The sequence below is a fragment of the Pseudonaja textilis genome, chromosome 11 (genome assembly GCF_049901715.1).
Source record: "Pseudonaja textilis isolate UNSWEBS1 chromosome 11, rPseTex1.2, whole genome shotgun sequence".
Taxonomy (NCBI): domain Eukaryota; kingdom Metazoa; phylum Chordata; class Lepidosauria; order Squamata; family Elapidae; genus Pseudonaja; species Pseudonaja textilis.
In genome coordinates this window covers 2953621-2966479 of record NC_142000.1, presented here as the reverse complement: position 1 = coordinate 2966479, position 12859 = coordinate 2953621, and the positions used below count along the sequence as shown (strand labels likewise).

Sequence of the window (12859 nt, the reverse complement as noted above, 5' to 3'; positions counted from 1 at the left end):
CTAGTATTTGTGTAGCAGGAAGTAGCTTTTGCACTGTGCTCTGTGCCTCCAAAGATTCTTTTGCAAAGATTTTACACATCAAGGCCATTGTTTTGAGTCTCTGGCTGGGTTTGAATGGCTTCAAGGTTCCTGGTCCGCTGTGGTGCTTATTTTCTTACCTTGGAGGAGAGCTGTGATATTTCCCCCTGGATTTAGTTCATGGACAGTAATGATAAAAGCCACCAATCACTCCAAGACCTTCTCTGCAGAGGTTGGCCACCTAAAGCAGGGATGTCCTAGCTGGGAACTTTGAGACTTGGGGATCTCCCAGAATTCCCCAGCCAGCATCTCTGATTGGAGAATTCTGGGAGTTGAGGTCCACAAGTCTTGAAGTTGCCAAAGTTGGATACCCTAACTCTGGAGTTTCACCTTGGCTTCTCAGAGTGAGCAACCAGACTGACATGTTAACATTTCATTCTCTGAATATTTGTAGGGAATCCATAACTCCTGATGCCTTAATATCTGCTCTAGCCCTTTTCTCTGAAAATTGGAATCTGGGTTTTTAACTCTGAACTGAAAACTAAAGGATGGGAACTTGGTAAGCTAAATTCTCCCACGGGGTCTGGGCATTTTATCTATTCATTTTATCGTGGATCTTTCTGAACAGATCAAAGAATGTGCTGATGAACCAGTCGGAAAAGGTTATTTGGTCTCCTGCTTGGTGGAGCACAGAGGAAACATCACCGAATATCAGTGTCACCAGTACATCACCAAAATGACAGCCATAATTTTCAGCGATTACCGCCTGATTTGTGGATTTATGGATCACTGCAGGTCTGATATTAACCTCCTGAAGTGTGGCAGCATTCGACCGGGAGAAAAGGTAATCTATTTTGATTCTATATCGATTAATTTTGGGGGAGGAGCATCATTTCTCTAAAGAACAAAGTTACCTAACCTGCTTTGAAGAAACCAATTGGAAGATTATGGCTAAAAGTCTGTGGAGACTCTCAGTCGTCTAGGTTGTCCCAAAGATGCTTTTTCAGGAGGCAACTGGACTTCCTTGTTACTTCTTTGAAGATGTTTTGCTTATCATTCAAGAAGCTTCCTCAGCTCTGACTGGATGGTGGGGAATGGAAGGATTTAGCTATCCAATTTGGGATGAACACCCTTCGAATGGTATGGGAGTATGAACAGATTTCAGGAGAAAAAAAATTCAGACTACGGGAACCATTAGGTGACCCTTGAGGACACAGAAAAACCTCCAGGAGGCCTCAGTGACCAGCTAAAAGGACGCAAATAGCCAGCTGTCTGCAAGAAATATAAATCCTTCCATTCCCCATCATCCAGTCAGAGCTGAAGAAGCTTCTTGGAGGAGATGAGATGAGAAGCGAAATGACTTCAAAAGAAAAACAAGGAAGCCCACTTGCCTTTTGAAAAAAGCACCTCTGGAAGATCATGGCTAGATTTCTTATTTCTATATGGAATTCGTGTTATTATCTGGACATATTTTTGGCAAGAGTCAGTTAGCTTTTGATTGGCTGAGAATGCCCTTAGATTGAAGTCACCTTCGGTTTTGCATTTTGAAAACAGGCAGCCCTCGACGTATGACAACAATAGGGACAAGAATTTCCTTTGCTAATGATATGGTCATTAAGTGAGTTGCCCCCAATTTTATGCATTTTTTTTTTTTTGCCACCACGGCTGTTAAACAAATTGCTGTAGTCATTAAATGAATCATGTAGTCGTCAAGTGAATCTAGCTCCCCCATTGAGTTTGCTTTCAGAAGCCCTCAGGGAAGGTTACAAATGGCGACCAGAGGATTCCAGGATGCTGCAGCGGTCATAAACTCATGCCAGTTGCCAGGCAACCGAATTTTGATGAAGTGACAATGGGGATGCTGCGATAGTTGTAATTCACTTTTTCCCCCAGTGCTGTCGTGACTTTGAACAGTGGTTAATGAATGGCCGTAAGTCAAGGAAATGGAACCAAATATTGGTTTTGCTGTTGAATGACTTCCTCCTCTGCATGCAGGATGCCCATTCTCAAGGGGAAGTGGTGGCCTGCCTGGAGAAAGGGCTGGTAAAAGTGGCCGAGGACAACGAGCATCGCATCAAAGTCTCGGAGTCCTGCATGAAGGCGATTCTCCGAGTGGCGGAGCTGTCATCCGATGACTTCCACCTGGACCGGCATCTCTATTTTGCTTGCCGAGATGATCGGGAGCACTTTTGTGAAACAGTAAGTTTCTGCTCGGCCCCCCCACCCCCCCTTTAGCCAAAATGTCCCCCTTCAGCAAATCTGGCTGGCTGTGAGGTCTTCCCCCAGACTGGTATCCCCAGGTACCTTTTCATATGTCACCTTGCGGGAAGATCAACCAGTTCCAGGCATATCCGGAGGGCAGTTGGTCAGTGGCTCCAAGCAGCTGCCTGAGGGGGATTTGGCTGAAGCGCTGCACTGCAGCAGGACAGCCCTGAGGCTTCAGGTGGGGGAAGCTGCATATACCTGCAGCTGATCAGGAATGAGGAAGAGCGCGGGTGAACAAACTCGGTCGCGTCACGGGATATCACATGACGTATCGTGGCATTTTTTTTGCCTTGGCATGGCCTGCGCGTGATGCATCCAGCCTAGGGTTGCCAGTTTCGACACCCCTGAGAAAGAGGGGGCTGCCTTCTGCACCTGACCCAAGAACACAAAGGGCAGAGAAAAGACAGGAGCAGCTCAGGCCAGCCAGATGGCTTGTGTGGAGGCAGCCTCGCCCTTCTCGATGGACTGCGTCAGAAGCTGGCTATTTTAGCTCAGTAGACAGATGGAAGCCATGCTGGGAACAACCTGTTCATTTCCTAGCTATGTATTTTCTGGCCATTGTGATTCCTGCCTCGCATTGGATTCACACCATGCCTTGACTTTGGATCGTGCCTTGTGAACTCTAGACCTTTTTTGCCTCGTGAATCTTCTGTTTTGTGGATTTAATTTTACCCGGTGGGTTTATTTTTATAGGGAAACTTTCAAGTGCCTTGGGGACTCACTGGCCATTGCTCTATGGACTAACATTGGTCTGCTCGTGGCTGGACTTAATTGGGACAGTTCTGGGGTTTTGGTGAAGGGAATTGCTGGAGAATATTAATAAGCCCACTAAACTCTGGTTACATGTGTGTGTGTGAGCGAGAGGCACAGCACACTGGCATTGTCTGGACTGAGAAACCTTTGGCGTGGTCTGTTTTGGGATGAGATTTCCAAACTGTAGGCCAGCTTGGCAATTAATAGAAAAGGAAGAAAAAGAAGGAAACACCCATAATATGGCCTGTATTGTTGCCAAGGAAACTCTTGGGCAGAGCCATGAAGGCAACAAAAAGTCAAGCTTGATTTAAGGAGATTACTTTTTACTACAAAATAACAAACAAATACTACAAAAGAACAAAAGTTGATTCAACGTGATTTCATTTAACTGAGGATGCAACCTTGTAAATAGCAACAGACTTGTAAACTAGAAAGTACAGGGTTATGATTAAAAAGCAGTTGAGGAGGTGCAGTGAACAAAAATACATTAAGTAAAATGGAGAGTTAGCTGAAGCTGTAAGCTTCATTTGATTTGGCTTTGATAATAATTGTGTTTCAGTCTGTCTTCATGAGTTTATTGGAACAGCATATGGTGAATAACCATATGTATCAGATCTTTGGAAGTGACTATAATACAAATATTTTTTTTAAATTATATATCCTAGCCAAACCTACTTAAAGAACTGTTGCTTTATTCACAGACTCAAGCAGGCGAAGGCAGGGTATACAAGTGTCTATTTAACCACAAGTTCGAAGATGCTATGAGTGAAAAGGTGAGTGTCCTCCAAGAGAAAGTGCTGAATTCAGCCCTTTTAGTTGCTGGCCCCTCTTCCACCCAGGGTTTGGCTTCTCAGTCACCTCTTGGGTTTCTCTAATCTATGCACCCAAGAGAGGACAAGCCGGCTGACTAACTAGAGTCATGAGTTCACATGCTGCAGTTGGTTATTCACATAAACAGGCTATGCTCAAATAAACCACCTTCTGGCTTAAAGAGATAAGCTAGGTCATGCTACCTTTGAGATGATGTCTGGGTTCCTAAAAGAGGCTGAATCATAAACTTCCCAATTCCTTTAAGCCCGCTCAGGCAGGTCTATGGAGATCATATTAGCTGGGTAGAAAGACAGTGGAAAGGAGAGGATATTTAGGTGGAGAGATGGGGTCAGTATTAAGGCATCTCTGTCCTTGTTCTGTGGCCCAGGGGAAAGTCGCCCTGAATTGCAGAATGTAGCACAAGTAATCCTCAACTTACAATCATAATTATGCTTGGAAGTGATCGTGGTACATTGTGATGGCCATGAAGTGGATCTACCACAAGACCAAAACCATTTTTACAACCTTTTTGTGGCATTCATTAAGCAAATGTGGAGGTTATATTAAGTGAACGCGGCAGTTGCTAAATGAACCCATTGTTCACTATGGACCAGGTTTTGCCTGAAACTGGAAATAAATACCAGTTTGGGTCAAAAATACTCATCAAGTCAACTTGTTGGGCAGAGGAAGTTGAAAGAACACCTTGTGCTAGTCCATTGGAATATTACTGTCGCTTGGTCTGGTGAAAGTCAAGATAATTTCTGAATGACAAAAGCGGCGATGTATTGATATTAAGCTTGTGCAAAACTGTCTGTTCTGGGGAGTAAGAAAATGTTCTCCTTTCCTTTTAGATACATACTGATTCAGCCCTTCCAGGGTTGGTCTATATATAAATCTTTTGGAACAGGAGTTCATAGTTTCTCAGAGCCACTTCCTGCTCCAAAAGATTTATAACCAGAAAAAAACGTTGGACCATTCCCAAAAAGAATTGGATGGATGTGATATAGAAAAATGGAACACTTTGTAACTATGGAACATTTTGTAATCTTCTAATTCAGATGCATTTTCATTTTTAATTGGTACAAAATTTTAATTATGCCATAAATCAGTATAAATCAAAGATGAATTGTAAATTGACTTGAATTCTCGCTTGCCCTTTTCAGTGTCGGGATGCATTGACAACCCGGCAAAAGTTGATTGCCCAGGATTACAAAGTCAGCTACTCCTTGGCAAAATCCTGCAAAAGCGATCTGAAGAAGTACCGTTGCAACGTGGAGAATCTGCCTCGTACCCGGGAAGCCCGTCTCTCTTACTTGCTCATGTGTCTCGAATCTGCTGTGCACAGAGGTGGGGCTCGTTTGTTTTGCTGTTCCCTCAAACCCTTGTTTGTGAACAGAACAGAAAGAAATCTGGGGGTGCAGCACTTGTCAACGGAATGCATGCAGAATCCCTAGATAGCACAGAGGGAAAGATGTTGTACACGTTAAATAATAATAATATATATTTTTAAACAAGTATAGCATCTGAAATGTAAAAAAGACTTCAGTATTGTTTTGCGCGAGTTCTTGAAAATCATGTCAGTCTCTAGAATCTCTGAAGGAGAGGAAGCCACAGAGAATAACACTCCCCCCCCCCAAAAAACAAAACAAAACAAAACAAAAAAACCCGCATCCCTGGAGTGGTTATCTGGCTGTTCTGTAGAAAGTGCATTTAATTTAGCAAGATTCTTGTAAACAGGTGAGTAAAAAACCTCCTGCAACTATTCTGATCTGCTGTCAGTATCATTCTGGTTCCTTACACCTGATGAGTCAGACATTCACATTGGTCAAGAAAACGTATAATCTTACATGTGGTCACAGCAGCGAGAATTGTATAGGTACTAAATTGGAAAAATGAAAATATACCTATAAGAGGAAAATGTAATAAAGAGAATATTAGAATGTGCTGAAATGGATAGGCTAACACTGAAAATTAAGGATAAGGAAGAATACTTTTTAACTTGGGAACTATTTTATCAATGGTGATAGAAGCAGAAGTTAGAAACTTAAAATGGAGGAGGATATGTAAACAAAGATGAAATAAATGTGTAACTAATTAAATATTGAATAATTAGGATAAGTAAACATGATGATTAACAGAATTAGTGGGTAATGGTCACAAATGTGATGTTAATATGATGTTTATAATGTTTGATATTATTAACCAATTATAGATAAAGCTGAATAGAGTGTTTAATTAAATAATGGGAAATGTTTAATAAGGATAAGTGAAGATCATGGTAAATAGATTGTGAGAATAATAGTTAGTTACTGTAAGATTTATTACTTGTATTTAAAAGAGATTGTACCCAAACAGTACACTGCCATTGTAGATATGGAAATTTTATATATAACAAAGAAAATAGCATAAATAATAATGCTAATATAAAAAAAGAAAATATTTTTATCAGCCTTTGCAGGAAGGTTGAGCCCTGGGCTATTTAACAGTATTAAAACCAATGTTATATTTTTAATTTAATTTGGAGCCAACCTGATTACCCCTGAATTAATATGTGTAGTGGTGACACCAAAGTTGGGAATCTTAGAACAGCATTTTCAAACTTGGCAACTTTTGGATGTGTGGATTTCAGTTCCCAGAATTGTGGGAATTGAAGTCCACACAAAGCTTGAAACGCTTCTTTAGATCCATCCATAATCCTGCAGAATTGTGACCTTCAAAACAACCAGAGCTTGATCTAAAGACTATTAATAGATAAAGAGAAACTAAAGAGGTAGCTTTATTGAAGACTTTGAGCCAATATCCACTGTCTTTTGGGGGGAAGTGTATGCAAAGTGTATGGAAGTGTATGCAAAGAAGATGATTGTGAGTTTCAGGGCACGTTTGAGCAGCTCTGTCTCTTCAAAAAAAGACATTAATTTTTTCCCCCTCTTGGAGCTTCTCTTCCTAGGAGAAAATAGTAGCAATAAATCATGTCACAGTTAAAAGAGAGCTCAGTGGTCTTTGGAACACGGCTTAGTGGTATTCAGGAGGTTGGAGAGGGCTACAAAGCGATTTCCAGAGATGTTGGATTCCAGTCAGGCAGATGGTGTACAAATGGTGTACACCTTGTTATTCTTCTGAGAATTGATCATCCAAGATCAGGGGCTCCAAAGAACCCCAAGGTAATGATAAAAGGATCTACTGACCCTTGGCTTACCTAATCTCAGTGTTCATGAGTCTACCATCAGGACAAAACTGAAGAACAATCTGCATCGGAAGATATTAAGGATAAAATAACTATTTTTCAGAAACGGCATTTTTGTCTGTCTCAGGTTTGCCAAAGACCCCCTGAATGTGACCCAGCAGGCTATTGGAACAAGATTGTGTCGGTAGCTGAGACTGACAAAGCAGGGCTTTTAAGCATTAATGAGAAACATTGTGTTTGGAGACAATGAAAGATTGCATTTCTATAAAAGAGCCTCACTCAACTGTGAAGCGTGCTAGTGGGAGTATCATGGCTTGGGGCTGCTGTGCAGCTCTCAATGGCTGAGTGAGCAATTGATTCTGGATAATACCAGCAAATTCTACAGGAGAATGTCAGGCTGTATTTCTGGTGAGGTGAAGCTTATACACAGATGTAAGTGATGCAGCATGACAACAATTCCGGGTGCACAAATCCATGACAGTTGGCTGGCCCAAAAGAAAATGTTGCATTTTGGAAGGGCAAGTTAAAGTCCTGACCTTTAACCCACCTGAGATGTTGTAGTGTGGCCTGACATGAGCAGCCATGCAAGACAAGCTCCAGATATCAATGAATCCAAGGATTTCTGTAAAGAGGAATTGACCATAATACAACTGTGCATTATAGAAGTAGGATGGAGTCATAGCCAGTGGCAGGAAATCTAAAATTCCATGCACTTTTCCTAACAAAGACAGTAGAAATTGGCTTAGAGCGTTCAATAAAAGAGGTGGCAGTCTCAAAACAAAACATGTTCAGATATGTATGTGAGTAATTTAAAGCAACGTTCTATTGGAAAAAGGCTTAAGCCAGAAAACACTAAAATTGCCGATAGCTGGGTTGGTTCCTGCCTCTGCTCCATCCCTTTTACTCAGTGGAGTCATTCTTTTTTTTAAAATCAGCTTTCTGATGCTGAAATAAACATAAAATTTCCAAGTGGAAAATCCTTTCCCAATTTTTGTTATTGCAACAAGAATGTCTGTGTAATATATGAGTCACAGCCGGAGCAACTCTTCCGACGTGCCATTCCAACAATCCAAGGCGCACGATCACTCGGTGTGCTGCTGGGATTCTATTCCACCATACCTGAATCTCCTCTGATTTCTCCCCTAGGCCGGCAGGTGAGCAGCGAATGCCAGGGAGAAATGCTGGACTACAGGCGGATGCTGATGGAGGACTTCTCCCTGAGCCCAGAAATCATCCTCGGCTGCCGCACCGAGATCGAGCACCATTGCTCGGGGCTGCATCGAAAGGGCCGCACTCTGCACTGCCTGATGAAAGTGGTTCGGGGAGAGAAAGGCAACTTGGGGGACAGCTGCCAACATTCAGTAAGCTGGGTGGGGCGGGGGGGTCTACACCTACACATTCCCCCCCCCAGTCCATTTGGTGCTTGCTGAAGTTTAGGATATCTTGGGCATATTGAACTGCCTGCAATTTGGCAGCTCAAATCCCACCAGGCTCAAGGTTGACTCAGCCTTCCGTCCTTCCGAGGTGGGCAAAAGGAGGACCCAGATTGTTGGGGGCAAGAGGCTGACCCTGTAAACAGCTTAGAGAGGGCTGTAAAAGCACTGGGAAGCAGTATATAAGTCTAAGTGCCATTGCTATATCATTCTAAATTTCATTTTTTTTTCTATAGCAAGCATAAAAACCAGGAGCAGCTAGCCTTCATTCTCATTCCCTCCCTCCCTCTCTCCCTCCCTCTCTCCCCCCCCCCCACCCCCACATGGCTGTGGGAATGTGGTAGCTTAGGTTCAGGTATGTTCACTTGGTTCTACTCCATATAGCCGCCACCTCCCCTATTCCTGTGCATACATATCTTTCCAGCACAGTGTTTCCATTCGGCATTTCCAAATACATCATAGTTGCCGGAATTAACACGATAAAAGGGAGCAGCATGAATCTTTTATCACTGCTTTCTCCCTCTTCTTCAATAACAGACTCTTATTCTGCCAAGAACTTACTGGTTGCATATAAAAGAAGGGGCTCTGATCATTTTGTTTCGAGCTGATGGAGGATAAGTAGAATCGAGATTAAAGAAAGAAACCCAAGGAATTGTGTGTGCGAGACTGAAACAAAAACTTCCTCGTGCTTTGATGTGACGGGCAGGAACCTCTTGGTGTTGTACTTCGGGTGGAGAGAGCAGCATATTTATTTCCCAGACAGGCACAGATTATGCTGGTATCCTCTGCAGGCTTGTTGGGTATACACCTCCATTGCATGGTGCATTAGTGCAAGGAAGTTGGTGGTTTGATGCCTTCCGAGAGTCTAGATTGTCTTGATAGGTTTTCATTAAGGGACTTGCAACCTGTCAGTTGGGAAAGGAGTGGCTGGGGTGCAGGTCAGCTGATCCCCTTTTGCCACACTTCCTGGCAGTTGGCACTTGGGTTTTCAGGAGGAATTTTGTTTCCAAAGAAATAGGGAACTCACTTAGCTTGCAAAGATGGTGCGAGGATTTGGAAACATTGCGGTTTAATTGCAGTCCCAAGTCCACAACGAACAGGTGGCTGTGGCCAATTTCCTCTCCACTGAATCGAGAAGTAGAATGTTAAAAGCTGACCATTGTTTTCCTTAGAAAACCATCAAGTGATAAGGCTTTAATATAAATCTTCTTCCTTACAAGAACCTTTTACCACATTCTTTTCTTTCCAGGAATGGATAATAGGATGCAATAAGCTTTGAGATCACTTCAGTACTGCACTCAGATCTGCTTTCTTTGGAAACTGGCCATCTCTCTGTTAATGTTTTCCTGTATTAAACTGGAATATGTTTACCATAATTGCTTTATTTTGGGTCCAATCGCTTATATTTTGCCTTCTTCCCATCCCAAATGAAATAGCTAAGAGCACTAATTTTAGGCTGTCATTCACATCAAACACCCTTTACTTGAAGGCTGTTTCAGATTTGGTTGGCTGCAACTCGTAATCACGGCTGGAATTGGGAAGACCACTGCCCAGCACGGCTTCCCCTTGCCCTCCTGTCTGTCAGTTCTAGGAAGAGAAAAGACCATGTAGAATAAGTTGGTTCTAGTTGTTCTCACTGAGATTGATCTTAGTTGCTTAATGAGTGTGGTGGAATGTAGTCTGGATTCCAGGAGGGAGCGGCTGAGAAAGCAAAGAGGCAGCAAAGCATGGAAAGTTTGTTTGGGACGAAGAGATTTAAGGTTCCTCCTTAGTGATTCTTAGAATATGTCTGTAGTTATACAAATAGTTGCTTTAGTTTGGTAAGTTTTCTGTCTATAGGTGAGGAATAATAACTGCTCAGAAGTAACTCCACATTAGAATAGAATAGAATAGCTTTATTTACTTTGAATGTATACTAATTGGCATACATTAAAGATGAAATTTCGTTACATACAGCACTTAAAAGGGCCACCACCTCCAATTTTACACTACATAAACACGACAAGATAAACAAACAAACAAACAAACAAACAAATACAAAATTATGTATATACCCACCTATATTATATGGCACAAAGAACAGACACCCTTTGTCTTGGTTCTTAGGGCCTGACAAACAGGAAAATACTTTGGGTTGCAAATGTCTGTATCCTCGAGATGTTGTGGGGGGTAGCCTGACACTTTGCCTGCCTTGACTTCAGGTTACCTGCTCTAAGTGAAAGAGCAGAACTACAAAAAGTCGGGATCTGACCTTGTCAAAAGTTCAGCCATTTGCTCTTGATTGGGTTCGGCTCGAAAAACCCTTTGCCCAAAGCCACCTTTCCTTGGTGGGCTATTGGCCATGTTGTAGTTGCAAGGAAGGGGTGGCATCCATGCTTCGGAATCATGGTCTCCTTCCAGAATTTAAGTGGTTGGCGAGACAGCTGCTTGTCCCAACGAGGATTCTGGGCCTTAAGTCTTGGGTTTTCTCCCTCCTTCAGCTTCAGAGTCTGATCCAGGAGGTGGACCCTGTGGCGGATTATCGCATTGATCGAGCTTTGAATGAAGCCTGCGAGTCAGTGATCCAAACGGCCTGCAAGCACATCCGTTCCGGAGATCCCATGTAGGTGACCGAGCCCTGCCCTTTTCGCCCACACTTGTGACGTGTTTCGTTGAGATGGGAGGGGAGCCACAGAGAGGGATGGATTCCAGGGGTCTCTTGCAGAGGGAAGAGTTGGACTAAGAAAGATTAGAAGAGGTTGGTGTTGTGATGATACGTTAAGAGCCATGCATCTTCCTGGCCATTTCTGCATCCCTCAGTTACCGGGGAAATAAACCGCTTCCTCCTGCCAATTCGGAGCGGCTAGTGGCAAAATTTGAAGAAAGCCTCTGTGGGATAAATTGGGCTCTAAAGCTACTGACATTTATATAACTTTATTCTACAGATAGTCCTCGGGTTACGACCACAATTGAGCCCCAAATTTATGTTGCTAGGTGAAACATGTGTTAAGTGAGTTTGCCCCGTTTTATGGCTTTTCTTGCCACTGTTGTTAAGCAAACCACTGCATTTACCCTGTTTCTCCAACAATACGGCCTCCCCCAATAGGAAGTCCCAGCATGTTTTATAGGCATGAAATGAAATTAAGCCCCTCCCCCCAAATTAAGGCCTATATTAAAACATGTGAAATGGGGGGGGGGGCTTGCCATTAGGAAGTACTTTTGTTGCACACCCGGATATGGTGCTGCCTGTGTTGACCTCGATATGAAGTGCCCCACCAACGCCGAGGTCAACATCCAAGCCGTCGCTGCCCACCCACTCAAAGATGCAAGAGGGGGGGAATTAAGTCACCCCCGAACAGACGACCTAGCCATTTTTTCGGGGCTCAAAAAAAAATAAGGCCCGGCCTTATTATATGAGAAACACGGTATTAAGTTAGTAACGTGGTTGTTAAATGAATCTGGCTTCCCCGTTGACTTTGCTTGTCAGGAGGTTGCAAAAGTGGATCACACAACCCCAGGACACTGCAACATAAATGAGTTGCCACGGTTCTGAATTTTGATCGTGTGACTGCTGCAAGTTGGCCTTACAGATAAGCAACATAGGGACAGTGTGGACCAGACACAGACCTTTTCTTGATCCAGAGAAGGCTGTGTGGTTGCCACAGGCAGCCCGTTTGTAGGCAGTTTGGTTCGCCTGCCTGCCCGTGAGAGGCTAGCGGTTGTAGCACCTCATACGAGAGCTTCAGAGATGCTGTATTTGCAGTCTTAACTCTCCTGCTTCCCCTGTAGGATTCTTTCTTGCCTCATGGAGCACTTGTACACAGAGAAGATGGTGGAGGATTGTGAACGCCGGCTCTTAGAGCTTCAGTACTTTATTTCACGGGATTGGAAGTGAGTGCACAGGGTTGGGGCTTTGAGGGGCTTTGCTTGTGACTATGGGGCCTCCTACCTTGTCCATTGCCACTGTGGGGATCAAGGTCACCCAGGAATCTCACCTTGATGCTCTTTCGGCTCCCTTAGGTTGGATTTTGTCCTCTACCGTAAGTGCCAAGGAGATGCCTCTCGACTTTGTCACGCCCATGGTTGGAATGAAACAAGCGAGATGATTCCTCCTGGAGCGGTCTTCTCCTGCCTATACAGACATGCTTATCGCACAGAAGAACAGGGAAGAAGGGTAGGCATTATCCTCTCATCATCTTGACACATCTCAGTGCTTTTCAGAGAATAAATGGGTTTTTGGAGCATGCAGTGGGTTTAGTTCCTGAAGCGGTCTTTGAATATTTTTAAGGGGACAGAGAAACTGATCAGAAGGTCTGGGAACATCTGGGAAGGCAATGCAGTGTTTTTTCTGGACAAGTTGCTTGGATCTTTACACTCCAGCCTTCTTGGCTGTGAAGCTCCATGTACACGTTAGGAT

The 12859-nt window shown here is 43.4% G+C and overlaps 1 protein-coding gene across 2 annotated transcripts in view; it reads left to right on the top strand.

The window, feature by feature from the left end:
* The window catches only part of GLG1 (golgi glycoprotein 1), an 81292-nt gene that overhangs the window by 34926 nt on the left and 33507 nt on the right, over window positions 1–12859 (top strand). For both annotated transcript variants that reach the window (XM_026714417.2, XM_087940413.1), the window contains exons 4-11: window positions 647–862; window positions 2014–2217; window positions 3738–3809; window positions 5010–5193; window positions 8177–8391; window positions 10944–11065; window positions 12232–12333; window positions 12463–12616. In XM_026714417.2, coding sequence (XP_026570202.2) covers window positions 647–862; window positions 2014–2217; window positions 3738–3809; window positions 5010–5193; window positions 8177–8391; window positions 10944–11065; window positions 12232–12333; window positions 12463–12616 — 1269 coding nt within the window. The remainder of the gene's footprint in view (window positions 1–646; window positions 863–2013; window positions 2218–3737; window positions 3810–5009; window positions 5194–8176; window positions 8392–10943; window positions 11066–12231; window positions 12334–12462; window positions 12617–12859) is intronic.